This window comes from Macrobrachium nipponense, chromosome 40 (genome assembly GCF_015104395.2).
Source record: "Macrobrachium nipponense isolate FS-2020 chromosome 40, ASM1510439v2, whole genome shotgun sequence".
NCBI classification, from domain to species: Eukaryota; Metazoa; Arthropoda; class Malacostraca; order Decapoda; family Palaemonidae; genus Macrobrachium; species Macrobrachium nipponense.
The window spans coordinates 22,685,859-22,712,689 of NC_061101.1; the positions used below are offsets into that span (position 1 = coordinate 22,685,859).

The following is a 26,831-nucleotide window of genomic DNA, read 5'->3' on the forward strand; positions in this document are numbered from 1 at the left end:
AACTCCATCAACGTTTCCTCGGACTCATATCCTTGGAACCAAACTTTCGCTCTTCTTTCAGTTAAGTAACTCCTAATCCACCTCAGTAAAAATCCCCTGACACCTTTGTTGACAAGTTCTTCTAGAATAACATCACTGCAAGCTCTATCAAAAGCTCCTTTTAAGTCAACAAATGCTCTACATTTAACATTAGCATTACTTACGGCTTTAATAACGCAGTCTGAAGTACTCTTCCCCTTTATAAAACCAAACACATTCGGCGATAATTGGTCACCAATCATATAAATTAATCTATTTAACACAAGACTCCATACACAAACAAGATGTAAGTGAAATAGGCCTATATTCTCCGTTGCCCTTCAGTATAGGTACAACAAGAGCTATTTTCCATTTCTTGGGAGTCTGCCATTTTTATATGAAAGATTTATTAGATCTAACAAAGGACTATCCTCCATCATAATTAAACTTTTTATAATTTCGTACGTTATCCTATCCGCACCAGGAGCGGTAGATTTGCCCTTCCTCATACAAAACAACAATTCGTCTTTTGTAAATGGCAAACAAGTTGTCTTCGTTTATACCGCCTGCTACGTAAGCAGGCCTGAGCATTATTTGGGAGACCACTGATACATGCAGCTTCCGACAATTTCCTAACCAATTCGTTCGCTTTCCCATTCGGATCATGATGAGCCACGGTTTCCTTCCTTTTCTTTCTCACTTTATTGACCAAATTTCATACAGACCCAATCTCTTTAGTAAATGAAATTTCTTCCAAGAACTTGTCCCAATATTGACTTCTGACCGTCCTCCTTCTTACCTCTGCTGTCCCGTCTGCTATCTGCATCATGGTCTCTCTACTCCGATTATCATTTGGATTCTTACTCCAATTACGTTGAGCTTTTCGAAGCAGTTTATTCTAACCCCGAACTATTTTGTCTTTTGAATATACAGACTTTTTAAATGAGGAGAAGCCACATTTTATAGGAATATTTAAAATACTATCGATGACAGTGAGAAAATCTTCATAGCATATGTTTTCATCGTTTTGATGACCATTAACTTCCTTGTAATGTGTGTACCACTCACAAACTTTATTTATGAACTCTAATTTTCTGTCAGGTATTAAATGATAGCACTTACTTTTTTTTTACTGACAAAAGTCTTCTTTATGCTTAAAGATACTTCTATAGCAAAGTGATCACTAACAAGCTCACTAACAACTAACGCATCAGCTGTACATTCAAACATATTAAAAAGTACCGCATAATCAATTCTGCCACCTCTCACGTGCGTTGGTGCATCATTCCCCAAGACACTGACATTTTCCAATGAGTTAAGTATGTAATTTAACACAAAACCATTTCTGTTTTGGCTACCACTGCTTCCCAAATCATGATGGCGAGCATTAAGATCACCCACTAACAAACAGTACTCATTGAAAATAACCTTAGGTAAATTCTCAAGATCCAATTTATCAGCATGCACATACACATTGATCATATAAAATTCAATATCCTTTAAATATAATTTTATACACAAACACTCAGTGCCATTAATTTCTGTCGCTTCAGATAAAACAGCTGGTATATCATTTTTCACAAAGGTAGTTAGACCCCTTATATTTTTCTCAATATCTGCCGGAAGTTCAAATGATTGATAATCTGTTAATTGGAAACTAGCCCCATTAACACCGGTTTCTTGCAAAGTTATAACATCGAAATCATGAGAAAGAACCAAAGCTCCAACAATGGCGACAGGGTTCACTCGTACTACAACCCGTTTTTTTTTTCTCTCTCTCTCTCTTTTTACGCCGTGAGTGCTGGGCTGCGATGAAGATCGTTTAGCGGACGCATTGAAGGGAAAACGGCTAAATTACAAATGGAACCTTTAGGCGTTCGTGCATTGATTTGTGAAATGGCCCTTCACTAAATACTGGTTAACCCACTCTCCCTCTCTTGACTCTACATCATGCGCCGAGCGATTAAGGGATAGGAAAACCACTTATGCTCCGCCCTTGATCTAAGGTAAGGCCATTATTGTCTTTTGGTTGGTATTTTAAGTAGATCTGAACTTCTGATGTGACCTAAAAACAATGATAAAGTAACTGTTAGGAGAAGTTATCTAAAAGTTTTTTCTTTCATGCATTACGCATAGTAATTTTAGTTCTGTCAGTCTTTTCTACAATGCGGCGAGTGCTAGGCTGCTAAAGTTTGGATTGTATCGAGCAGTTTATGTCTAGCCCCCTGTCAGGATGGTATTGTTTTCTGCTGGTGGGTTAATCTTTTTGGTGCTATAGAAATATGTTTATATTGATTTTTTTTTCTTCAGAATATTTGACTTTGTGGGTCTGTCTGTAATCAGGTCCTTTTCCTCTTTATGTACTGTATGTGTGGTAGATCTTCTTACTAGACTAGTAGACATCCAGTCTTGAAGCTAGAAAGACAAAGCTCTCAATGCCTTATCCATCTTTTTGCTGACAGTGATTTCTGGTGCTCCTCCTGAGCAAGGCCACAATCGTTATATACTTGGGGATTACAATTTCTTTATTATCATTCATTATAAGCACAAATATCATGGAGCACATTGGTAGATATAGAAATTCAGATACTGCTGATCAGAATGGCTATATGATTGAAAAGTAAGACAAGAGGTAAATGAAACGCTAATGAAAAGATAACAGTGAAATTCATCCATCTTTGACGCATTTCACCGGAGTGTACCCTCATCACAGGAACTCAAAACAGAAAACTGTGAAAGACAGCGGTACAGACTCCTACTTGGCTGGATAATGTAACTGACTTTGTTTGCCAATAGTGAAGCACAGATGCTTCCATTAAAACAGCACAACAGAATAAGAAAAGCGTCCTCTGATTTGGCAAAGAATGATGCCATGTTATAAAACACGATTCTCAAAATGATGCTTTGACTAAGATCACTAAATTCATTTATTTACTTTCATACGAAGCGAATGGAGGCTATGGGACCTATTTGATGATACTTAAGGAAAAACTCATTTCACACAGTGTAGTGTTTCACTGCACTTTGTCAAAATGCTACTTTGAAATACACTATTTTCAAAGTTGCTACAAAACAGTGATTAAAATCTTTGGGACCTAACTAATGATATTTAAAACCCTAATTTCCCATACATACTGCCAGGAAATGGTATTATATTGGAATACAACAAATCACATTTTAGCCATTAGTCAAGTATAGTGAAGTTGCTGTTACAAACTAATTTGGTGTTTGACATAATGGCCACCAATTAGACTATATTCAACTAGTATAAAATGTCTTGTATACTAGTTGAACTACTATGAGATTCAGGGCCTCTGTAACACGGTTTTTTGGACTTTGCTCCTTATCAAAGCATCGGATGTAGCTGAAAGTTGACATATGTATATTTTACAACCGCACACAAATTTTGTCAGCATTATCAATAACCTAAGCCCGATAGTTTTAATTTCTATAGAGTAAAAATTATCTAGCCGACGCCAAGGCCAATGATTACGAGCCAAGAGTCGAAAAACATTCATTACGCAAGCAAGTTAAAAACCGCTTTTGCCCCGCCCATCCACCAGACAGAGACTCATTCACCTTGTTCCATCGGCTCTGAAACCCATAGCAGTCAAGAATGGCTAACAGGATTTCGAATTGTCCCCGTGGTTCCAAAACTGCATTTGTCTTACGACTTGCAAATTTATACAGTCAAGAGAAAGCCCGTGGCCATACTTACTATAGCCTGAATAGGTAATTACTCAGTTTCTAGTTTAAATCCAATGTTTATGGTCTGATTTGTATTTAGCGTAACGTGATTATAATATTTGTAATGTCATTCAGGATTTTGAACATTTCCATTAACTATTCACTATGCTATATAACTATTTTTGTTAAAATAAGATTTTTATCCAAAGTAAATACAAGCTTATATTTGCTAAAGTCTCCAGCAGACCTACGGATCATCCGATATAGTTTTTTTCTTCTTCTTTAAGCCGTACAACCGTGTTGGATATAAAGACTTTATGAATGGCGGAACGATACATAGATGTGGGTGGGGTATCTGTGCTAGCGTAGTAATACTACTGTAGTAATAGCAGTAATATACATGAATTAAACGTTTAGGCCAACTGCTGGGATCCTTGAGGATCATTTAGCACTTCTAACAACTACTCGAGAAATGAGTTTTTATAGCCAGAAGTTAAATTTTCTAATCCAACAATGCCCATAATATATTGCCTTCAGTGTTATCCTGAATTATAACGAGGCCAAAGTGGGTGAAGCCTCATGAAGTCATCATTCTGACGATAATTATTGGTGAAGGTTTAAAGCCAAAATACGGTACCGGCTATTTTTTTCAGTAAATAGGTAGATTGCCAATAAATAAAAATTGCTTGACGTTGGGTATAGCAGTTGTCAAATCAATCTTGTCTACTATGTTTTTGAAAATTACCAACTATTCCCTATATCTTGTCAATCTGATTGTGACCTATAAAGTAGACTGTAATTTCTTAGGACACTTATTTTGGGAGTTAGACTAATAACCGAAGTGTTTTTGTATTTATTAACATATTTTGTTGGTTTGTTCATTATGACAATTATCAGTGGAGAGGTTTCAGAGTTCATAAAAGTGTACTGCTTTGCTTGTATTTAAATTTTTATGTCATTGTTGCCAGAGGTCTAGCCTTCGTTACGTATAGCCAATCATCCATCGAGAAAGAGGAAAGAAATGCTGTCATAAGTTACGTAACGAGTGCGTTCGAAACCCTTTCTCTGATTAAGTTGGCCCGTCTTCAAAAAAAGTCACTTTTACGTTATAAGTACCAAATTTATTCAACTACGTAATGCAGAATACAGTCAAAATTTATGTGTAGATATAATGTGTATTCTGAGTAAGCGTTATATTTATGAAATACATAGATAAAAAGTTATTGCGAAAAAACCGTGTTACAGAGGCCCTGAATCTCATAGTAGTCTACTAATAGTCTAAATGGTGTCCATTAAGAAAAAACTGAATTGTGACTGGTTGCAGTTTCAAAAACCATTTTGAAAATCGCCTGTAAATAGGCCAATGAATGTAACAATAAAAAGCTTAAAATTAATTCAATTTGAATACAATATTTTTTGGAGTTTTGCCATCTTTTTCACCACTGATTTTTGTTTCTTGTAATAGTAATTTCATTTTCCTTTACTTGACTATTGACTAAAATGAACTGACAGATAGGAAACGAAAATTTCTAAAACAAAAATATAAGAGCATGTATCATACAGGTTTAAAAGTGACAACACTACCTACTTCAGACTAACTGACAGACAAACAATATTATTTCGAAGCCTAAATCACCGAAGCATATTGTTATAAAGTTCGACGAGATTTGTGTCGAAGTCTGTATGGGCTATATGCTCCATTTTCGGTGTCCCAGGCCTATGAGTCTTCGTGTGCCACACTAACACCTGCAAATTAAACGAATAAAAGTTAGTCATTTACATACGTGCTCGCAAATAATGCTGAATTCGGTAGTCACTTTAATTTCTACAGCTTAAAAACTAAGCTTCTCCAAATCTATCACGGTCTATATACCTAGACCGTGGCTGCTGTATACTTCAGCTATAGTAGATTCACATCAACCGTGCATTTGACGTCTGGGCCAGTCCCTTACGACGCTCCGGATTGGCTGTTGATAAGCCAGTGACAGGGCTGGAAACTCTCAGTTTCTCTCGAGAGTTCACGTAGGTAGGATGCATGTTCCACCATTCCTGAAAGACGTATACCTCAGGAGAGATGGAACATACATCCTGCCTGTGAACTCTCGAGAGAGACAGAGTTTTCAGCCCTGTCATTGGCTTATCAACAGCCAATCAGGAGCGTCGTAAGGGACTGGCCTGGACATCAAATGCACGGTTGATGTGAATCTACTACAGCTTGCATGGCCAACATGTGATTCGTTTAAAAAGAAGTACAAGCAAATCGCAGCCAGTCATCAATTTACCGTCTTTCAGAAAATAATTTCACTATGTAATGATTTAACAGAGAACCACTTGTTTATGTTGGGACAACAGTTGCCACCTGCTATCATGCGTTGATGTGTTATTTTTGATGATTTTATACTCGTGATTTAGCCTTTCCTTCACTGGTTTCCCCCGCAGGGGGTTAGTGCCATCAGTGCAACTCAATTAGTACACTGTAGGCGTTACTTAAGGATCTTTGCCTCGTTCCTTCAGCCCCTAGCTGCAGCCTCTCATTCCTTTCACTGTATCTCCGTTCATATTAGAAGTACCTACTCTCAATTTCCCTTCCAGCGCTGAATAACCTCGTTGATCTCAGTGCTTGGTCTTTGGCCTAAGCTCTATGCTTCGTAGATGAAGTCCTAGACCTAACTGGAATTCAGGCATAAAATGCACAATGCATAAGATAGTGTAGAGCAAATTTACATCTGACGTCATAGGATAAAATCTGTAATTGTTAATTTCTATCATGTTGCCACATCCTTTTTTTCCCTTATTTCTATTCACTTGTGGCCACATACACATGCCCATTCTCTCTCACTTATATTTCTTAAGTTCCCTTCATACCTGTGTACAACCCCAGGCAAGGGGTTCTAGATCCTCCAGCTCAATCCTCAGACGTCTTAGAAAGCCGTCTTCTAAGTATGACAGTCTCAGAGGTATGGTGGCATCAGGATTGGCATGCAGAACTCGAAGATTGATGGCAAAGCCTGCCATATCCACAGCAAATTTTCTGCCTGCCTGCAATTTATGACAAATAATTTAGTTAAATATCAACCACAATTTGAGTATTTACAGAGGAAATATAAAAATAATAATAAAAACACAGTGCTTTAATATTCAAATCTCGGTATGAAAATAGCCGACTAATCCAGTATATTTCTTTAATCAAATTAGAAGTCTTTGCTTGTTAAATCAAATTGCACATGCACAAACCAAAGGGATTATATTTTGTTCTTATGAATGCAAATATGTAAATGTTTAACTGATCACTGGATGAATATCTCCCTGGGGATTTTTAAAATTTACATCACCTGGGTCCAACTGTATCTCGATGCACTTTGTGCTGACATCGTTTTTCATAATCTTGAATTATCAATGGTTTTTACTGATCGTTTCACAAATAGAAATAATTAAAATATAGGCAATCTTTTCCAGCATTTGTATTTATCATATATACAAACCTTAGTTTTTATAGAAGTGTATCTTCAGCAAAAGTTAGTTAACCCTTAAACGCCGAAGCAGTAAAAATCAAAACGTCCCCCGAATGCCGGAGCCGGTTTTGAGTGAGCGCGGAAGCGGAAAAAATAATTTATTCAAAAAATCACAGCGCGCTTAGTTTTGAAGATTAAGAGTTCATTTTTGGCTCCTTTTTTGTCATTGCCTGAAGTTTAGTATGCAATCATCAGAAATGAAAAATAATATCATTATCATATGAAAATAATGCGATATATGTTAGCGAAAAATAAAATTCATACATAATTGTATTAAAATCACGCTGTGCAAAAAACGGTAAAAGCTAACGAGTTTCTTTTTTTTTTCGTTGTATTGTACACTAAATTGCAATCATTTCGATATATAATACATTGTAAAACAATAAAAGCAACACCGGAAAAATATTATCAAAAAATGATGTACAAATTCGTAATGCGCGGACGTAAAAAAATATTTTTTTCAAAAATTCACTGTAAATCTAAATATTGTTCTAGAGACTTCCAATTTGTTTCAAAATGAATACAAATGATTGAATATTACGATACTGTAAGAGTTTTAGATTAGAATTGCAGATTTTGACCATTTCGGACGAGTTAAAGTTGACCGAATGTCGAAATTTTTATATATATATTATTTATATGCACATATTTCAGAGATGGGAAACGCTACAACATTCAATTATTTTTTATTGTATTCTTCATGAATTTGCACACATTTTGATATATGAAACTTTATAAAACGGCTAATATGAAAAGGATCAAATATTAGGATAATGCGATGTACACATTTCGGAGATTTTCGGCTGCGAAGCGGCGCGCGGAGGGAAGAAAAATATTTTTTTCCAAAAATTCACTATAAATCACAATATTGTTCTAGAGACTTCGAATTTATTTCAAAATGAAGATAAATAACTGGATATTACTAGGCCGTAAGGGTTTTAGCTTACAATTACGTTTTTTGACCATTTTAGTTGCGTCAAAGTTGACCGTACGTAGTTTTTTTCCCAATCATCGTGATTTATATGCACATATTCCAGAAATGAGAAAAGGTAAAACATTCAATTATTTTTTATTGTATTTTTCATGAATTTTCGCACATTTTGATATATGAAAATCTATAAAACGGCTAATGTGAAAAGGGGCAAATATTAGGATAATGCGATGTACACATTTCGGAGATTTTCGGCCGCGAAGCGGCGCGCGGAGGAAAGAAAAATAATTTTTTCCAAAAATTCACCATAAATCACAATATTGTTCTAGAGACTTCGAATTTGTTTCGAAATTAAGATAAATAACTGGGTATTACTAGGTTGTAAGGGTTTTAGCTTACAATTACGTTTTTTGACCATTTCGGTTGCGTCAAAGTTGACCATACGTAGTTTTTTTCCCAATCATCGTGATTTATATGCACATATTTCGGAGATGAGAAAAGCTACAACATTCAATTATTTTGTGTTGTATTCATCATGAATGTACGCACATTTTGATATATGAAACTCTATAAAACGGCTAATATGAAAAGGAGCAAATATTAGGATAATGCGATGTACACATTTCGGAGAATTTTCTGGCCCTGCGAAGCGGCGCCGCGTAGAGGGAAGAGAAATATTTTTTTCAATAATTCACCATAAATCACAATATTGTTCTAGAGACTTCGAATTTGTTTCAAAATGAAGATAAATAACTGGATATTACTAGGCCATAAGAGTTTTAGCTTACAATTACGTTTTTGGACCATTTCAGTTGCGTTAAATTTGACCATACGTAGTTTTTTTTTCAATCATCGTGATTTATATGCACATATTCCAGAAATGAGAAAAGCTACAACATTCAATTATTTTTTATTGTATTTTTCATGAATCTGCACACATTTTGATATATGAAAATCTATAAAAAGGCTAATATGAAAAGGAGCAAATATTAGGATAATGCGATGTACACATTTCGGAGATTATCGGCCGCGAAGCGGCGCGCAGAGGGAAGAAAAATATTTTTTTCAAAAATTCACCATAAATCACAATATTGTTCTAGAGACTTCGAATTTGTTTCAAAATGAAGATAAATGACTGGATATTACTAGGCCGTAAGGGTTTTTAGCTTAAAATTACGTTTTTCGACCATTTCGGTTTGCGTCAAAGTTGACCGTATGTAGTTTTTTTCCCAATCATCGTGATTTATATGCACATATTTCAGAAAAGAGAAAATCTACAACATTAAATTATTTTTTATTGCATTTTTCATGAATATGCGCACATTTTGATATGTAAAAATCTATAAAACGGCTAATATGAAAAGGAGCAAATATTAGGATAATGCGATGTACACATTTCGGAGATTTTCGGCCGCGAAGCGGCGGGTGGAGGGAAGAAAAATATTTTTTTCAAAATTCACCATAAATCACAATATTGTTCTAGAGACTTCGAATTTATTTCAAAATGAAGATAAATGACTGGGATATTACTAGGCTGTAAGAGATTTAGCTTACAATTACGTTTTTTGACCATTTCGGTTGCGTCAAAGTTGACCGTATGTAATTTTTTTCCCAATCATCGTGATTTATATGCACATATTTCGGAGATGGAAAGCTACAACATTCAATTATTTTGTATTGTATTTTTAATGAATTTCGCGACATTTTGATATGTGAAACTTTATAAAACGGCTAATATGAAAAGGAGCAAATATTAGGATAATGCGATATACACATTTCGGAGATTTCGGCCGCGAAGCGGCCCACGGAGTGAAGAAAATATTTTTTCCAAAAATTCACCATAAATCACAATATCGTTCTAGAGACTTCGAATTTGTTTCACAATGAAGATAAATGACTGTATATTACTAGGCCGTACCGAGTTTTAGCTTACAATTACGTTTTTTGACCATTCCGGTTGCGTTCAAAGTTGACCGTACATAGTTTTTTTTCCAATCCATCGTGATTTATATGCACATATTTTAGAGATGGGAAAAGCTGCAACATTTAATTATGTTTTATTGTATTATTCATGATTTTGTGCACATTTTGATATATGAAACTCTATAAAACGGCTAATATGAAAAGGAGCAAATATTAGGATAATGTGATGTACACATTTCGGAGATTTTCGGCCGCGAAGCGGCGCGCGGAGGGAAGAAAAATATTATTTTCAAAAATTCACCATAAATCACAATATTGTTCTAGAGACTTCGAATTTTTTCAAAATGAAGATAAATGACTGAAGATTGCTAGACTTTTATGTATTTTGCTTACCCAAAAATACCAACATAAAAAAAAAAAAAAAGATATATATATATATATATATATATATATATATATATATATATATATATATATATATATGTATATATATATATATATAAATGTATGTGTTTCTTTATTTATCACATTTTCCGATTCTGGTACGAATACATAAATAAAAGGAATGCAGGTGACACTTTCTTTTTGCATACAATGAAATATCGTATTCATGCATAGATAACGGAGATATAGAACAATCTTGAAATAAATTAAAAATAAATTAAAAAAAAAATATAAAAACAAATGCAGAATACTCACTCCTAATCCTGACTCTTCGTTCTATTCTTGTTTTCTCCCTCCTCCATTGAAGAGTCTTGCATTTTTTTCCTCTCGACAAAGCTGACGAGGTACATGTGGAGGAGGGAGTACGCGCGCCCTTACGGCCGCTGGGATAATGGCACGGTCCCGTGAGCCCTCCCCTGACTGCCGCTGAGCGCACTCCAATATAAAGACCGCACTGTGGTATTTGTGGTCACACTCCCCGAAACCTGCATAGAGCTATCTTGCAGGTGCGACAGAAGAACCGGGTGTCTCTCCTTCTGCCATTCATATGGCACACCCGGCACCGGTTTCTGCCTGCGCCCTTCTAGGAGATCCAGTGTGTGATCCCCTGGCATCAGCCGAAACGGAGGGTCCACTACACCCGACGAGAAGGGATGGTGCGGGTGGGGTTGGCAGCAGGGCGGCGGAAGCTGGGGCGGCGACAGCAGGGGTGTCAGCAGCAGGGGCGGCGGCAGCAGGGGCGCGGCAGCAGGGGCGTCAGCAGCAGGGGCGTCGTCAGCAGGGGCGGCAGCAGCAGGGCGTCAGCAGCAGGGGCGTTGGCAGCAGGGGCAGCGGCAGCAGGGGTGTCGGCAGCAGGGGCGGCGGTAGCAGGGGCGTTGGCAGCTCTATGACTGAAGTAGGCACCCCTTAGGTTTGCCCTTTCCTGTACGGGGAGATCTACAGCTCGGGGCAGGGGGGCAGTGATGGAAGGCCTCTCATCGGGATCAAAGTTGATGAGGGCATTCCCGGCTACCTCTAGGAACTGTATGTGGGACAACCTGTGAAGATTGTCACCGCGGTACCCACAGTACAGTATGTAGGCATTTTGGAGGGCCAACTGAAGGATGTATTTGAGGAGCTTTTGTGTCCACCTCCTGGTTCTCCTGGCGAAGGGATAATACTGGATGAGCTGATCAAAGAGATCAACTCCTCCCATGTGCCTGTTATAGTGCCCAATGACGGTAGGGCGCTCTACACGAAACTCCTCATACACAACTCGGCCCTGTCGACGTGTCTTCTTCCGCTGCACGATCTCCTCTTGGACAGGTTCATGGCTCGTCGAAATCATGGGGACGAGTCGGACACCCTTCAAATAGATGACGAAGACAGGTCCCTTCCGCCGCCACTGTGTCTCTCCTCTTGCCAGATGTTGCGGATGGCTAGCGAACCTCTTGAGGACATTCGGGGCCCCACACACCAACCGAAGGGTACCACTGATGTGAACACCTCCTTCATACAGTTCCTGGGCCAGGGATACCGAGTTATAATAATTATCCATAAACAGGTGGTATCTCTGGTTACGGAAACGAGCCACAAGCCCGAAAACAGTGTCACGCAACGTGGAGAAGACCCTGGAATACACCGAAAAGTCCACGACGTAGCCAGTGTTGGCCTCGGGAATAAAAAAAATTTCACGCCATATTTCTTCGGCTTCTTGGGGTTATACAGTTTGATGCTTAGACGTCCTTTGTAAGGCATCATCCCCTCATCCAAAGAAAGGTTCTTTCCAGGAATCATGAGAGTTATACAGCGTTCACGAATATAATCCAACACTGGGCGCACTAAAATGAGGCAATCAGAGTTATTCCGGGGTATGGCCCTTCGGTTGAAGGCGTTGAAATATCTGTCTAACGCCAGGAAAGTATCACGGGGCATAACGCCGGGCACATTGGGCGTACCTAAGAAAAAATTATGCCTCCAATATTGCCTGACGTCGGAAGCAGGCAGTAATCCAAAAAAAACGTGGAGCCCCAAAAAATGTGCCATGTCAGGGAGGTTGCAACCCCGCCAATAATACGACAATGTCGTGCGCAGTTCATCACGGCAGTACCTGGCGTAGTCCGCCGTCTCTGCTACCAGGTACTCCAGCAATTCCCGCGTAAGGAAAAGCTGAACGAAACCCAGAGGAGTCAGGGGAACAGGTACGGTGAGGCCAGGATTTGCCGCGAATGGATGCATGTTAGGTGGTGTGGGGTCCTCTGTCCACCCATCGTCGCTCTCGGACGACCGAGCTTCACCTTGGCTCGCACAACTATCCGACCTTCTATGAGCACGGGTACGATTTCGAACACAAGACCCCCTCACCGGCCCATCTCCCTCACTCAAGCCTTCGCTTTCTGTATCATCATCATCATCGGCACGAAAACTTGAACCAAACTCATCATCCTCCCCCTCCTCAGATTCCCCCTCATACGCACTAAAACTACTGAATTCTAATTCACTTTCGGGATGTGAGCCTCGAACGGACATTGGGGGCAAACATTCGTCGTCATCATTATCATCAGGAGTTATGTCCTCATCACTTGACGACCATCCGCCATCAAAATGAGGACTTGCCACATGCTCTCGATCGAGCTCTGATAAATATTCGTCAGTTTCCCTTGGTTGGAGCCCTCCCAAATTCCTACGAATGCCCCTAAGGACGGCCCGATGCTTCCTTGGGGTTACTAACGGCAAATGAGACACTTTAGAAGCACTTTCATCGACACGTGGTTGCACAGAATGGCGTTGAGGAGCAAGGTCAGGTTGGGTGCTTGGTCCTTCCCCAGCATCCAAGTCCAAAACTCTCCTAACACATTCCCTTCCGACGGGTAAAACGTGCCTTTCACGTTTCATACAACGTCCAGACATCTCTACGAACGTCCTGTAGCAACACAAATGTTCAAAGTCTCGCACAACTTCAGAAAAACACGATTCCGACAAAAGATCGCTCTCGGATGATGCGCCGCTGATGCTGACTGGAGCGAGAAGAAAGCATTTCGCGCATGCGCACTTGGGTCACGCTTCTAAACAAAACAACATCTCGATCCGTGAACTCCCAGCATCCCCCAAGGCGCGTGATTCAAAAGTTTTTGGCTGGTAGGCCTATAAGTATTTTTCCGCGAATTTAAAAAAAAACTTTTTTGAGTCGATGTATGGTACGTCCATTCAGCATACGGGGGACATTTTGACTCAACGTTTAATACGTCCATTTGGCGTGTAAGGGTTAAGGGCCTTTGCAGTGTCCCTTCGGCCCCTTGCCGCCACCTCTTCCATTCCTCTCGCTGTATCTCCCCTCATATTAGTCCACTCGGTTGTTTACCCTACTATCTTTCTTCAATCTGACTTTCCACCTTCTCCACCAATTGCTTAGGTAGTAATAAGTAGTGCAGCTGCAAGGTTTTCATCTTGTTACACCAGTCAAACCTTACTGTCAATTTCCCTTTCAGAGCTGAATAACCTCATAGGTCCCAGTGCTTGGTTATTGGCCAAAATTCTATAGGTATTTTATTCGATATGCAAACAGGTATGCAGGAAGATGCATGTCCTAATCCTTCAGTCATTCTTGGACTTTATCGTCTTCCCTTACGGTGAGAAGTGTCGCTCTGTCTCAGCTGTTAAGAGCTACATGTCTGCCCCAGGAACTGAGGCCCTTGAGAGTGGGATGTAATTCATGATTCATTCTACAGAGCCTGACTTGTGTACCCTACGAGCCTTTATGTCAGCTGTCAGACAGGGATCTGACCATCAAGACTAGCCTATATTCTTTCTTGCTCTGGCAAATTGCGAAAAGATTCAGCGAACTTCATGGACTGTCCTTTGACGTTAAACACTCGAGGGGATGGGGATCTGTCGTGCTTGAATTTGTTCCAGAATTTGTAGCAAGGACTCAGATTCCGTCGGTTTCTGAAGCCAGATTCATGCCCTTTGCAATCCTCTTCCTGGAGGACTTTGTTGTTAGTGATCTAGACAAGATCCTACTTTGTGCAGTTAAGGTGCTGTGGTACTATCTTAAGAGGATTCTACTCCCCAGGCATAAGTGTTGATGACTCTTTGTTAGTACTGGCTTGACCAAGAAAGAGGTGCCCAAGAATACTGTTTCTTTATGGCTTTGTGAGATGATCAAACGGTTGTACTCTATGTTTGACTAGTTGGACAGGCGTACGTAACGGGCAAGTGCTCACTAGGTTAGGGGCATTGGTTCGCCCCAGTTAGGGGCATTGGTTCACCCCGGTTAGGGGCATTGATTCGCCCCTCGTATTCATGTGTTGGATGTGTGTTTCATGCAGGTGAGTTAGTTAATTGAGTACCCCATCTATAAGCTAGATTATGTAGGTTTATAGATGCAAGTTCCTTCCCATCTCTAGCAAGGGGAGAGAGGGGCTGACAATAAAACAAACCAATTGGTTTTATTAGCCTTGTATTGTCTCCGACACTCTAGGTTCATCCTACCCCTTTTTGAAGCAATGACACAAACTCGTTAAGTCAAAAGGTCCAGAAGGCTGATAGTAGAACATTTAGATTTTTTCTTTGCCAAACCAAGACCTTTCATTACATTAACAAGCTATAGCAGAAGTCAGTAGTTTTACTTTATACAGTTTTATTGGATTATCAGTAAAAAGACCACAATACACTACAATGTACAGTATACCTAGTAATGTTGGGAAAAACTCTATTGCTAGAGTATATATAATGTTCTAAGAGGTCCACAATGATAAAAAATGTTGCGAGTTTGTGTATAATTTAAAAACTTTACAAAGCTTTCGAACCCTTCCCTGGGTTCATCTTCAGTCCAATTGAATGATTAGGTACAACATGTACTGAGGTGAATTTAAAAATGAATAAACAGAGTCACTGTAGATTGTTGACACCAGTAGTCAGCTCGTTTATGGACCAGGTGATGAAGAAAGAGGATAGTTAACTCTTAACTAGAATTGCAGCCAGGAGGATTGATAGGGAAGAGGAAATAACCTAGTAATATTTTGATGAGATTTCTCAAACCTTTAATGAGTCATAATTTCCCAACATCTTGGTCAAACATTCCATCTCATGCTTGACAGGTCAGAGGCATGGGTTTCCTTCCTTTGCCCAACATTCCCAGGAAGAAGGCCCAGGTGAGTTGAACTACCAGTCAGTTCAGAGATTTACTCAGAGTCCTCCCACCAAGAAGTAAGTCTCCATATGTAAAGACCAAAGGTTTGGATTTGTGTAGGAACAAACAACAAATTTTTAATGTAATTTGTATTTTTCCTAACATATAAAGATGGTCTTTACACAGATGGCCCACCTCAAGCTACCCCTCATTGGTACACGTTCACTTGGCCAAAAGGCCAAGTGAACGTGTACCAACTGGGTGGGTGGGACACCCATCCAGTGGTGGCTCCAGACTTTGATTAGTGGGGGCGCTGCTTCAGAAAATTTTTAGGCATTATTTTAATATTGTGCAAAACGAAATTCATACACACAGAGAAAGAAAACTTGTATCGGCTCTGCTTATATTTTAGGTGTGGACTTTCTTACCCTAGTATATGAATGTAAGTGTACTATTTAAACAGAATATTTCGACTATCATCTACAGTTTTATCATATTCATGTACTGTAATTGTAAGTATGATACACCTCAAATGTGAGGTCACACACTGATACAAAAGGTAAACACTGTCTCCAACGCAGACAAGAAGATTGGAACATGTGAGCAACAGTGCTGTTCTCCACTGTGGGCCTGCTTCTTCCCTCAGACATGTGTGCATGCATAAAACAAGGATGACCACTGAATGATTTATCATAATATTAAATATTATGTACAAGTAGTATTAAAGAAAGAAATAAAAAACAAATCATTACACTATTGATAAATTTAGAGTTAAAACAGTGGGTGCTGCAGTTCCACAACCTGCCTCTGCTCCCACCCCTACTGTCGGTAGTTAACCACCTTGTTAAAAGTTGTACAGCTTTTCCAGCTCGCATTCGCAAGCTTTCTCCATAAGTAAAGACCTTTGGGTTTGTATGTTAGGAAAAATGCAAATTACTTTAATAATGTTTTTTTTTATAAAGGAAAACTACTATACTGTATTTGTATGGTATTCCTTTTGCAATTAAAGCAAAAGGTAATTTTTCTGATAGTACAGTTCACTTTAGGTTATAAATGTTTAAGTTCCGTGTTTGTTTGTGATGTGCTTCATACAAAGTTTTCATTCATCATTTATATGATATGCAGTAAATGAGAATCTTGATTTGTTTCTCCGAGTTTTCCTGCATTCACCTCTTCTTGGTGTATAAATATACATACATATATAATATATATTTATATAAATACACATGTAAATGTGTGCCATTACTAATATGGTTATCATGATTATCTAAAACATCAAAATTTTGTAATAAACACTGTCATTAACAATTTGATCTTATGTCACCCAGGCCTACAGCTTTGTGGTAAAGATTGAGCAGTATGGAAAGCGGAGACGGAACATTAGTTGTGGTTCTGCACGTTCCTTGGTAAGTACAGTAATTGTTTATCAAAGTGATGATTTTAAGAAACTTGAGTATGTAAAAAAAAACTATAAGTGTTTCTTGGATCATTATTGCTAGTCCCCCTTTTAAATCTCAGGCATTAGTAGTCGATTTCTTATTGTTGTCTGTATCCTTTGGAAATTGCAGTGCTAGCTGTTTACAAAGCTACTGTCATAAAAAGCAAAAATTTTGAAGAATTTCTGACTATGCTCACACACTATATGGCTAACACTGCTTGCATTCCTTGTAGCCAAAGCTAAAAATCTCCTAATTTATTAGCATTTTTTGGCAGTAGGTTTCAAGTATTTGTGGTAATAGATATTAACACTTTACACAGATTTTTTGTGTGAATTTTTTGTCTTTTTATTATCATTTGGCAAGGAACTTGCAACTGGATGAAGTGACAAAGTAGGTGGTCCTTCAGTCAAGTTGCCTGAACATCACAGGATCCAACACAGAGTTGTTCCAGTATGTCCCTGTAGTTTATGACCAGATCAGCAAATCTAAGAGTGAATGTTTCAGTGCCTTGAAGCTTTCATATGAGCAATTAAAGCGACTAGTTAAGAGAAAGCAACTGGGTATACATCTTTATTTAGATGACGCTCATGTGGTTCTTCATGCATTTCAGTAGGTTATCTTTCAATGGTGCAGATGTGCTAGACATTGAGGTGATGCAAATTTCTTGTGGCTTGGCATCTCCACCACTCAGTTTGTCAAGATATTTTCCACCGCTAAGTATCTTTGCACAGTAATTCAGTCTTTTTTTATTCACTTTCAATGTCATTTCATGTCTTACATCTACCAAAACTCCATCAATACTTAGAAAACATTGTGTTGCTTTGAAGTCTTTGACCATTCATCACATCTCACTATTGTTTTTTTTTTCTCTTGTGTAGCAACTTGTTTGGAAGGATTTGTGTCTGAAGACTTCAGGTCGTCTTAATCTTGTCAACAATGATGAAACTTTGGCCATTTGATAAAGAATTACTTTTAGGTACATTTTGTGTCCATAACTATTTTATATCAATAGGATTGATGATTTACCCTTTTACCCCACTGATGAGAGTGTTCTTATGCTGGATAAAAATTGGGCCATTCATCTATTAGTCCCACTTGATCTATACACCATTCTGACAACTAAAACCTTGTTATCCTTGGCTTAGCGTGGCTCTCCCATACTGATACATCCTGTCACTTCAGATGTGGCTCTGCCAATTGATTTGGGTTTGGTTAAACTATAAATGGAACACTAAGGTGTTACAATATGACCTGTATTTCCTTAGTGGAAACTGTACCCTATATGCACTGGATTTCACAGCACTACTTTCACCATTGTGCTCTGGTAATGGCTGACAAACATTCCATAAGATACAGGGACCCTCTGCATGCTACCCTCAACTAGTTCTGCTTGGAAACAAGTGTGGTGTGTATCAGTATTGCCATTATTGTGTATGCATCCATATACCCCTGTATCCAATATTAGTAGCTACTGATATGTACTACAATGTTACAAGCCAACAAACCAGGTTCTCTAAAAAAAATAAAGTCAGAGCCATAAATAAGACATATTGGACAGTGTGAAAAATAGAATAAATCATCCTAGCCGGCTTAAAAAATATTCATGTTGATTCTAAGACGATTCAAATTAAGCAACTGCATCAATTTTAAAAGAATAACTGGCAACTATCTTGGATTTCCAAATGGTTAATCAGTCTGACTTGACAAGAAGCTCTTATGGTGTGACATGTACTGCCAAATATCATGCTATGCTGGTTTTATAATTTGCACAATTTTTCCATTATCCACTCTGCTACAAAAGTAACAGATTTACAAGCATTACCTGGAAGGCATCATGGAATCCGACCACTTTCCCATCCCTGATGATTGGTGAACTGACTCCTAAACTAAGAATCATCCCAACAGGGAACACTGAGACTTTTCTTGTAGTTCTCATCTGTAATAGAAAACATACAGAACAATTACCAAAAAAGCACTGCAGAATTATGTTCACCTAGGCTTTTCCAATAGCAATACTATCTTCCTACATGTCACATGTCTGTTACACTGTGTAGTATACAGTGAATATTATTTCATTATCATATACTAAGGAATATTGCCTTCATTATGATATATGGCACACATCCAAATATCAAAATTAATACACTTTTAACATCACACTAATGTTTTAAGCACAATCCAACTATTCATAACAGCTTTCCTTCCTTTTATTCTATGCTTTGTACTAGTTCCATTAGCTTCTGAGTCTTTGAATTCTTGCCTCAGTTACCTTATGGTATGAACACTACTTGTAACTTTATCATTTCTGCATGAAATGCAATGTTTGATGTGATTAACTCGGGAAGTATGACTCACTAAAACTAATATTTCTACCAATTTATTCATTCAGAATTGCTGTTTGAAATATGAATAAACTGATATCATACTCTGTATAAGGCTGTCTATACATCATCTGTCTTTAAATAAAGAGGAATACATACCTGTTCAAATAATCGTATGTCGTAACTATTGTCATCATCCGCAAAATAAAGGACCCCCTCTCGTGCATTTTCTCTAAGCCAACGGATTCCTTCTCTCCTGTAATATAGACAAATATCTTATCATACATGAAAGAGTTCCTTTTAAGAGAATAGTACATTACATAATTATGTAATTCTAAGGTATGTAAAATTAGTAACTGAATTTAAACATGCAGCACTACAGTAACACAATGTTGTAGTTATAATCTCCATCGAATACATAGTAAATGATCAAATCTGTAAAAGGATGATAATTTCACTATTTTTAAGGAAACTAACCTGTTAAACACCCCTTTACCCATCATTGGTTTATCTTTGTATTCATCTGGCATCGTGGCACACAAATGCGTAAACGGGAGTCCACTTCTTACCAACAATTCTCTCACAACATCACTCGTTTTCTGTATAACAAAAGTAAGTAAAAAATCTAAAAGATAAGAAATATACTTGTGTAGTAAGTATCTATATATATCTATGTATATTATATATACTACATATAAGTGCATACCACAGAAAAATGACAGATAGAAGTTCAGTAACAAGTGCTTTCATGTGTTTATTCATGCATCTTTGTGCCCCAAAGGTGAGTGAATAAACATGTGAACGCACTTGGTACTGAATTTCTAATTTTCTGTAGTATTCACTTACATACTGGTCACATGCATCTACTGAGATTATATATACTATTTGATTCATGATAATTATCATAAATGTCTTGGTGCATACTTAAACATGCCCTATCATGAAATAAAGAATGTCTAAGAGACCTAAGGCTATATCATTGTGTGATGGTAAGGTAGGATAAAATTCTGTTTCAGTCAAGTGGTTTGCTTTCTTCACCAACTTAATACTTAAATCCAAGGTCAGTTTCAGACCTATGTGATAAAGAGAGAGAGAGGGTGTTAAAAGCTTCATGACTGTTAGGCTACGGCATATTACTTAATCTTGGAAATATCCTACCAATGCATCTTCGACAACAATCCAGTGTAGGTTTGGTACATGCATCAAAGTCTGCGACATCCTTGTCATGTCAGCTATCTGGGTGGTGCGCTTATATGTTGGTGTGATGATGTATATGGGAGGCCATGCTGAAAAAGGTAGAAAAAAATTACAAGTTCACTATATTCCTGCATCTGAATTTATGGAATCTAATGTAAGAGATAATAAGGAAAATTTAGTGCATGACTGTTTTCACTAATATGAATGAAAATTTATTTTATTTCCTGTGAATATCTTATACATTTTTAATGGTGCTCTATTCTCTCTCCCAGTGATATACCATTTTGATCAATAAAAATAATTGTCATGCAACTTACATGGAATTTAACATACTTCCCCTAGCATTGTTGAGAGAGCTATTTGTAAGATCTTTTTTCTATTTATTTCTTATATTAAATGCTACATTAACTTCAAAGTACTTTAATATATGTATAAGGAACATCTTTGAAACTATGTATTACTATACATATGGCAATACAAGCATGTATGTTGCATTATAAGTTTCTCAGTTGTTTTATCATAAAAAACCCTTTTTTATTGCTTTTAATTCACTGTTCAATACAGGAACAGTTTATTTTAATATTTTTGTGAGTATTTCTGATGACATTAGTTTCATTTTCAATGTACTACTCGAGGCTATGTAATGCTCTAAAAAACATGTATGTAAAAAGTGAATTCTTTACTTTATCTACATAGGCAGATGTAGTGGTAATGTTTCTGTACAAATTTTGTTAAACCCATCACTAATGCTGTATATATTAAGAAATGCAGAAAGGGTAGAATACATACTGCCATTTTTTTCCATTTCTATAATGGGTTCCCATAGAATGATAAATTTCAAGATATTCTCTACTTCCTGAAGAAATTTGGAATTCATAGAGCATTTAAAAACAGTGATATACAATGAAGCAATTATTTACAAAGAACTTTCCCAACAATATTAAAGGGTGTGTATATCATCCCACATTAGTCATGTGAAAGCTTTTATATTGGTCAACCTGGAAAAATTACGGGAAAATAGAATAGAACAGCAAAAATAATGTATAAGATAACCATAGGAGAACAGTGCAATTTCTGTTGTTCATATTAATAAAAACAGTCATGCTATCAGTTGGACAGCAACTAAGAGATACTTTATTAAAATAGTATGCTGGAAAGAAACATTATAGAATCCAGTATTATATAAAAATCCTTTGCTAAGAAAGTGATTTTCAGTCAAGGAATATAGTACGTACTATACATACTTAGTTGATATGTATACATGTTACCATAACTTAAGTGGGTTTTTTTTAATTTTTTAAATTTTTAGTTATGAAATTGTCATATCTTAAGTTAATGCCACTTATGTTACGAATGTAATGCCAGGCTGACTGTGCTGTATAACAGTTAAGTCAGGCATGAGTACAGTATAGCCTAGGCTAAGAACTACATGCTGTTCGGCACAAGACTCCTGTCATAATTGAACTTTTGCATTACAGGGAACCAATTATAGGAACCAGCCATAGAGACAAGTGCTGGACTGGAAAGCAATATTGTTAAGAACCAGTTGTAGGAGGGAACAACTAGGAGTAAGAAGCTTGCTTTAGCAATGTATCAAGCTATTGTAAATACTAGGAAGTATTAAAGAAACTAGGGGAGTCAGACTTTCCATTCCTCAGCCTTAACCTCAAGATGTAGATTTGTCAGTCTTCGACCTCAAGTGCACATGGCTGTCAGTGCTACAATAGTGAAAGAACTGAGGCAGCTGATTGCTGAAAGGATTTGTGATGTTAATAATATACCTCATAAGACCATGTTGAAGATGATGAGCTTAATCTACCAGCTGAAACGGAATTACCTGTTATATTACGAGCATAAAAATCAGAAAAAGAGGAAGAGTTGCCAAAATTTACTAGTTATGGAGAAAATGAGGCAAGGAGAAAGTGACAGGACTACTATATGCACATAGAAGTGTGGTAACTAAGAACCAAAAAACTGAAAAGAAAAGGGTCTGTGCACTGACAGAATCTCCAGTTGCAAAGATTTATGTAAACATTGTAAAGAAGAATTACAGTACACGCCTAGATAACTCTTATTTATGATCATATAATTCTTGGAAACATTTCAGGTCCAAAGGATCATGAATTAATGGTTAAAGTTGAGGCTGAGATGATCCAGAAAGTGGTTTGGAAGGACAAATCAATGGAAGAACCAGTGAAAAACAATATATGGATGGATCTGGAAATGCTAATATACTGAGATAGGAGCAGTCGTGACCAACCCAATAAAAGAAATGGTATATAAGCCATTGGCTGTAACTTTCAGCATCATCCATGTAGGAACAAATCAGTTAAAAGCCTAGCAGTAGAATCCCAGTACGTATAGCCAAGCAATGGGCAAGAGTCAGGACTGATACAAAATACAAGACCAAGGATGAAGGAACCTATAAGTTTAAGGGTATTAATGGTATATTATGCTTCTAAGGGCAAGATAAAAGTGTGGCACATCATAGTGGCAGAGATGTATTATACCCAAATAATGAAGTTGGTGAAAGAGTAGCCAGTGGTCATCTTGAAGATAAAAAAAAAAAAACTGTTGATGGTATAACCAGCAGTTTCCATTGGTTAGTACTGGTGGTAGGATCCTGCAACATTTGCCAAAGACTGCACCAAGGGGCCATACCAGTAAAATATCACTAGGGAAGGTGCTATTAATGGAAGCCCTATTCAAGAGAGTAGCAGTAAGCCTGATTAGACCTGTCACCAGTGTCAGAGAGGGGCAATATGTACAGACATCTGATGGTTGTGGACTTTGCTACAAGTAACTCAAAGGGAGTAACACCCCCTGAAATAGACTGAATATGTACCTGAGGCACTAAAACTTTTCATCAGGAAAGAGAAATGCAGTGCTACCAAGGTACTCGGTTTATTTCTGAACTGATGAAGGAGGTAAGCTACCTGGTGACCATTACCACCAAAGACTAGATGCAAGGGAGTTCATACTCGGGATTGACAGGCTACTACAAAAGGTTTGTAGGAAGAACAGTGTCTTGAGATATCTCCCAAGAGGCACTGTAGGATTGCAAGTGAGCACTTTTCCCTGGCTTGGCAGGGCAGCAGTTTTCCACTCAAGAATGGTATATTTGGAACTCTACTCCCTGCACAGTGCATCTGTTGCCCTTAGTGCATTTGTCATTGCTGATTGCATGTTGTGGTCAAGTGAGTGTGCATATGGATGTTATGTGGTAACCCTCCCACTCAGGTGTATACCCATGCTTCTTTCAAAGAATGTGTGGTGTGGAGTCATCTCTGTTGTCTTGCTTTGAGTTTTCCTGTACTCACAACTTTTTTTGTTGTATGATACCCATGAGTACCAAGGATTTGGTGTGGGTATGCTTAAGTTATGCTGGGTTTGTTCAGAGCTGACATACGCAATCCTTGGATAGTGTGTGTGCGTGTGCTGCTTAAGGTTTACTGTAAAGTGGCAAGCCACGCAGAAGTGATTGGGAAAGACTAAGGATGTTTCCAGTTCACACAAACTGGTGAATGTGCATGCCGCACATACAAATGCTCTTCTGAAGTTTTTGGTCGGTTGAGACTGATAAGGAACCGTAGTTTTGAGTGGTTATGAGAAAACCTTAAAATCATTATAACACAAAAGTTTTTACAACTTTGCGATGACTTTCTTGAATTGCTATTTTATACATTTGCATTTCTCACATCTTTTGCAGACAACTCTGTCAGTATTTGTCTTGTAACAGTTCACGCGCATGCATTTCATTTGTGTCTTGCATGTATTATACGGTAAAGATGAATGTAACTGAAATTTGTATACAAATGGGAAACCAGTGATATGTATCACACATATGTACATATATTAATGTAAAGCGATGGGCTTCTTGCAAGAAAGTGAGTCACTTTTTTCTCTCTGCATAAGTGCATGACGTGGCCCAGTTGTTAAAAGCTACAATAAATCGCTATTTATGGCATTCAACACCGTCATGGAAATACAAAATTTGTATGCAGTATGCATTTTATAATTTGCATCTAGAGTGGTGCAGAGTACCTGATGACACACTAAACTTAATGAAGAGATTACAGTAAGAATCCACTGTTCTAAGCAATGTAAATTTCTCGCAGAACAGTTATTAATATGCCATGACTCACCTTCCTCTTTCACCTGACGATTATCAGCTACTGCCTTTTGCGATTTTCCCTCGCACTCCTCTTCCAAGTCGGCCAGCTTCTTGAGGGACGCCAGAAGGTAAAATGATTCAAGTACCAACACTGCCACAACCATCCCTTTCGTCACACTGACCCGCACCATTTCACTATCTCTAGAAGAGTTTCTTGTGTAGTGACGCCCAAGAAAGTAAACTTTCACAAGAATCAATTACGATTTCTCAGTATGTTCAGTATTGAAACTAAGGTGCTTCTTTTGTCCGTTACTTCGTTACATTACTCGTCCACTCATATCACTGTGTTCGTTATGTGGGAGTGAATGTGTGTTTACAAAATATTTACCGTACATTCATTCACCTACAATTTCATAAACGCATTTAAGAAAAAATTAACCTCGCCACAAAATTATGACTGCTAAGTAATTTTCCATACCATTAAAGAAGAAGTGCCAAAAACAATTTAAGTGCTCCCTCTCCAATTGACATATTGCTGTGTCGGGAAATTGGATAAAATTAGCTGGCATGTTTTGCCGCCCTGGCAGGCTGCCGGGGAAGAACTTCAGGTGTCTAGAAATACTGGCTGCAATTTCGTATGTTTGATGATTGAAAGGTGGATTGCAGCCCTCTAGCCTCGCAGAAAAAGTGCAGACGGACAGACTGAAAAATAGCCATCTCAATAGTTTTCTTTTACAGGAAACTAAAACCACAGAAAAAGTCAGTCAAAATTTACCAGAGACACTTGTTATTTATTATTATTATTATTATTATTATTATTATTATTATTATTATTATTATTATTATTATTATTATTATTATTATTATTATTAATAGATAACCTGCTTGATATAGACTTCTAAGCCATGCAACAGACTGCAGGTCTGCAGCCCAAACAGATTTTTCTAGTTACATAAATGCATGTGAAATATTTTCACTTAAACACAAAGCAGCTAACTTCAATGTGTCACTGTAATATCACATGGCAAGACTTCACCTTAAGCGATCTCACACGGGAGCGAATATATGTATTTCCATGAACATCACATGTAAACTTGTATACGTTAAGTAGGCACCGTAGTTAATATTCCTCCCTTATAGTTAAAAAGAATAAAAAAGAAAAGATAAATGTACACTTGTTTGTTAGTCCCGTTATATTTGTTTTATACCGACTCATTTATAACTATTTTTCTACAGATTTTCAATGAACATTCTTTCACCATCACTAATCTCAAAGAAGAAGCGCGATAAATGAGAAATTACATCTATACGGTAGAAAATGCTCATAAATACTCCTGGCTCTTCGCAGCACGAACTGGTTACTTTACAAGTTCTAGTAACAGAAATTCATCCCCCACTGACGTTTAACGTAGTCGTGCAGATGTTAGATGATACCGCAGGTGTGTCAACCAATTCGCTGGGTTACATTTGAATTTTAACCATGAACACATTTCTTTCAGGCTCCCCGGCGACGTAACGAAAATCGTAAAACAGCTCTAAAGGGGATTGCGTCACCATTAGCTAAGATTCGTCTACCTGGACTAATGACTTACGATGTATGTTTATTGCTTTCATTCTTAATTACTTGTGCAGAATACCCTTAACAGCGCCTGCAAATGTTGAACTTATATTTTCAGCAAGTATTAAAATGCCCTTTTATTTTCAAATGAATGTGAAGTAATTATTTTCAATTTAGTTTTTTTTTTTCCTTTGTGTCAAGCTCTCAGATTAGGAACACGACTTTCTGATAAGACCGGTATTCAAATTGTCAATCTTTGGACGCGTATAAATAACTTTTTACGAGATTTCAAGACCACCAAATGACAGCCGGAAAAATAGTTCCATAATAATAAATCTGTTTGTAAAACGTTTCCATTCTAAGGTAACTAAATAGTCCAATATTTAATAATTAGATAAAAATTTAACGTAATCAAGCCAAGATGATATCGTCTCCAGATCACACTTTTCCACCTGTGGATAGGCCTACCCATTGGAAAGTGTTTAAAATGTTGTGTTATTCGCTATCTGTCGATAGTATCGCTATTTCAAGTAATAGCTATGCTTAATATATTCGTTAAATTTTTAATGTAAAGTAA

At 37.6% G+C, this 26,831-nt stretch overlaps 1 protein-coding gene and 1 long non-coding RNA gene across 5 annotated transcripts in view; one reads left to right on the forward strand and one right to left on the reverse strand.

Moving 5' to 3' along the window:
• Positions 1–26,831, forward strand: part of LOC135211988 (uncharacterized) — a 168,530-nt gene that overhangs the window by 128,054 nt on the left and 13,645 nt on the right. Inside the window, exons 1-3 of one of the 4 annotated variants that reach the window (XR_010313798.1) lie at positions 1,362–2,024; positions 16,954–17,031; positions 26,196–26,291. This is a non-coding gene — a long non-coding RNA (uncharacterized LOC135211988). Of the gene's footprint in view, positions 1–1,361; positions 2,025–16,953; positions 17,032–26,195; positions 26,292–26,831 lie in introns of those variants that run through there. The other 3 variants (XR_010313797.1, XR_010313800.1, XR_010313799.1) reach the window with 3 other exon arrangements.
• Positions 2,669–26,371, reverse strand: LOC135211987 (galactosylgalactosylxylosylprotein 3-beta-glucuronosyltransferase S-like). Its single transcript, XM_064245253.1, has 8 exons — positions 25,999–26,371; positions 24,728–25,099; positions 20,544–20,671; positions 19,863–19,984; positions 19,545–19,641; positions 18,887–19,000; positions 6,571–6,744; positions 2,669–5,451 (listed from the first exon to the last, which is right to left on the reverse strand). The coding sequence occupies exons 2-8, from the start codon at positions 24,885–24,887 to the stop codon at positions 5,338–5,340; spliced, it is 909 nt and encodes a 302-aa protein (XP_064101323.1). The 5' UTR covers positions 24,888–25,099; positions 25,999–26,371; the 3' UTR covers positions 2,669–5,337.

Bases quoted from the DNA above. Each gene is read 5' to 3' on its own strand.
- LOC135211987 (XM_064245253.1), bottom strand. From the start codon at position 24,887: ATGGTGCGGGTCAGTGTGACGAAAGGGATGGTTGTGGCAGTGTTGGTA. The intron at 20,672-24,727 runs GTGAGTCATGGC...TACCTTTTTCAG, and splicing joins TCGTCAGGTGAAAGAGGAAG to CATGGCCTCCCATATACATC. The intron at 19,642-19,862 runs GTTAGTTTCCTT...TCTATATTACAG, and splicing joins GGTAAAGGGGTGTTTAACAG to GAGAGAAGGAATCCGTTGGC.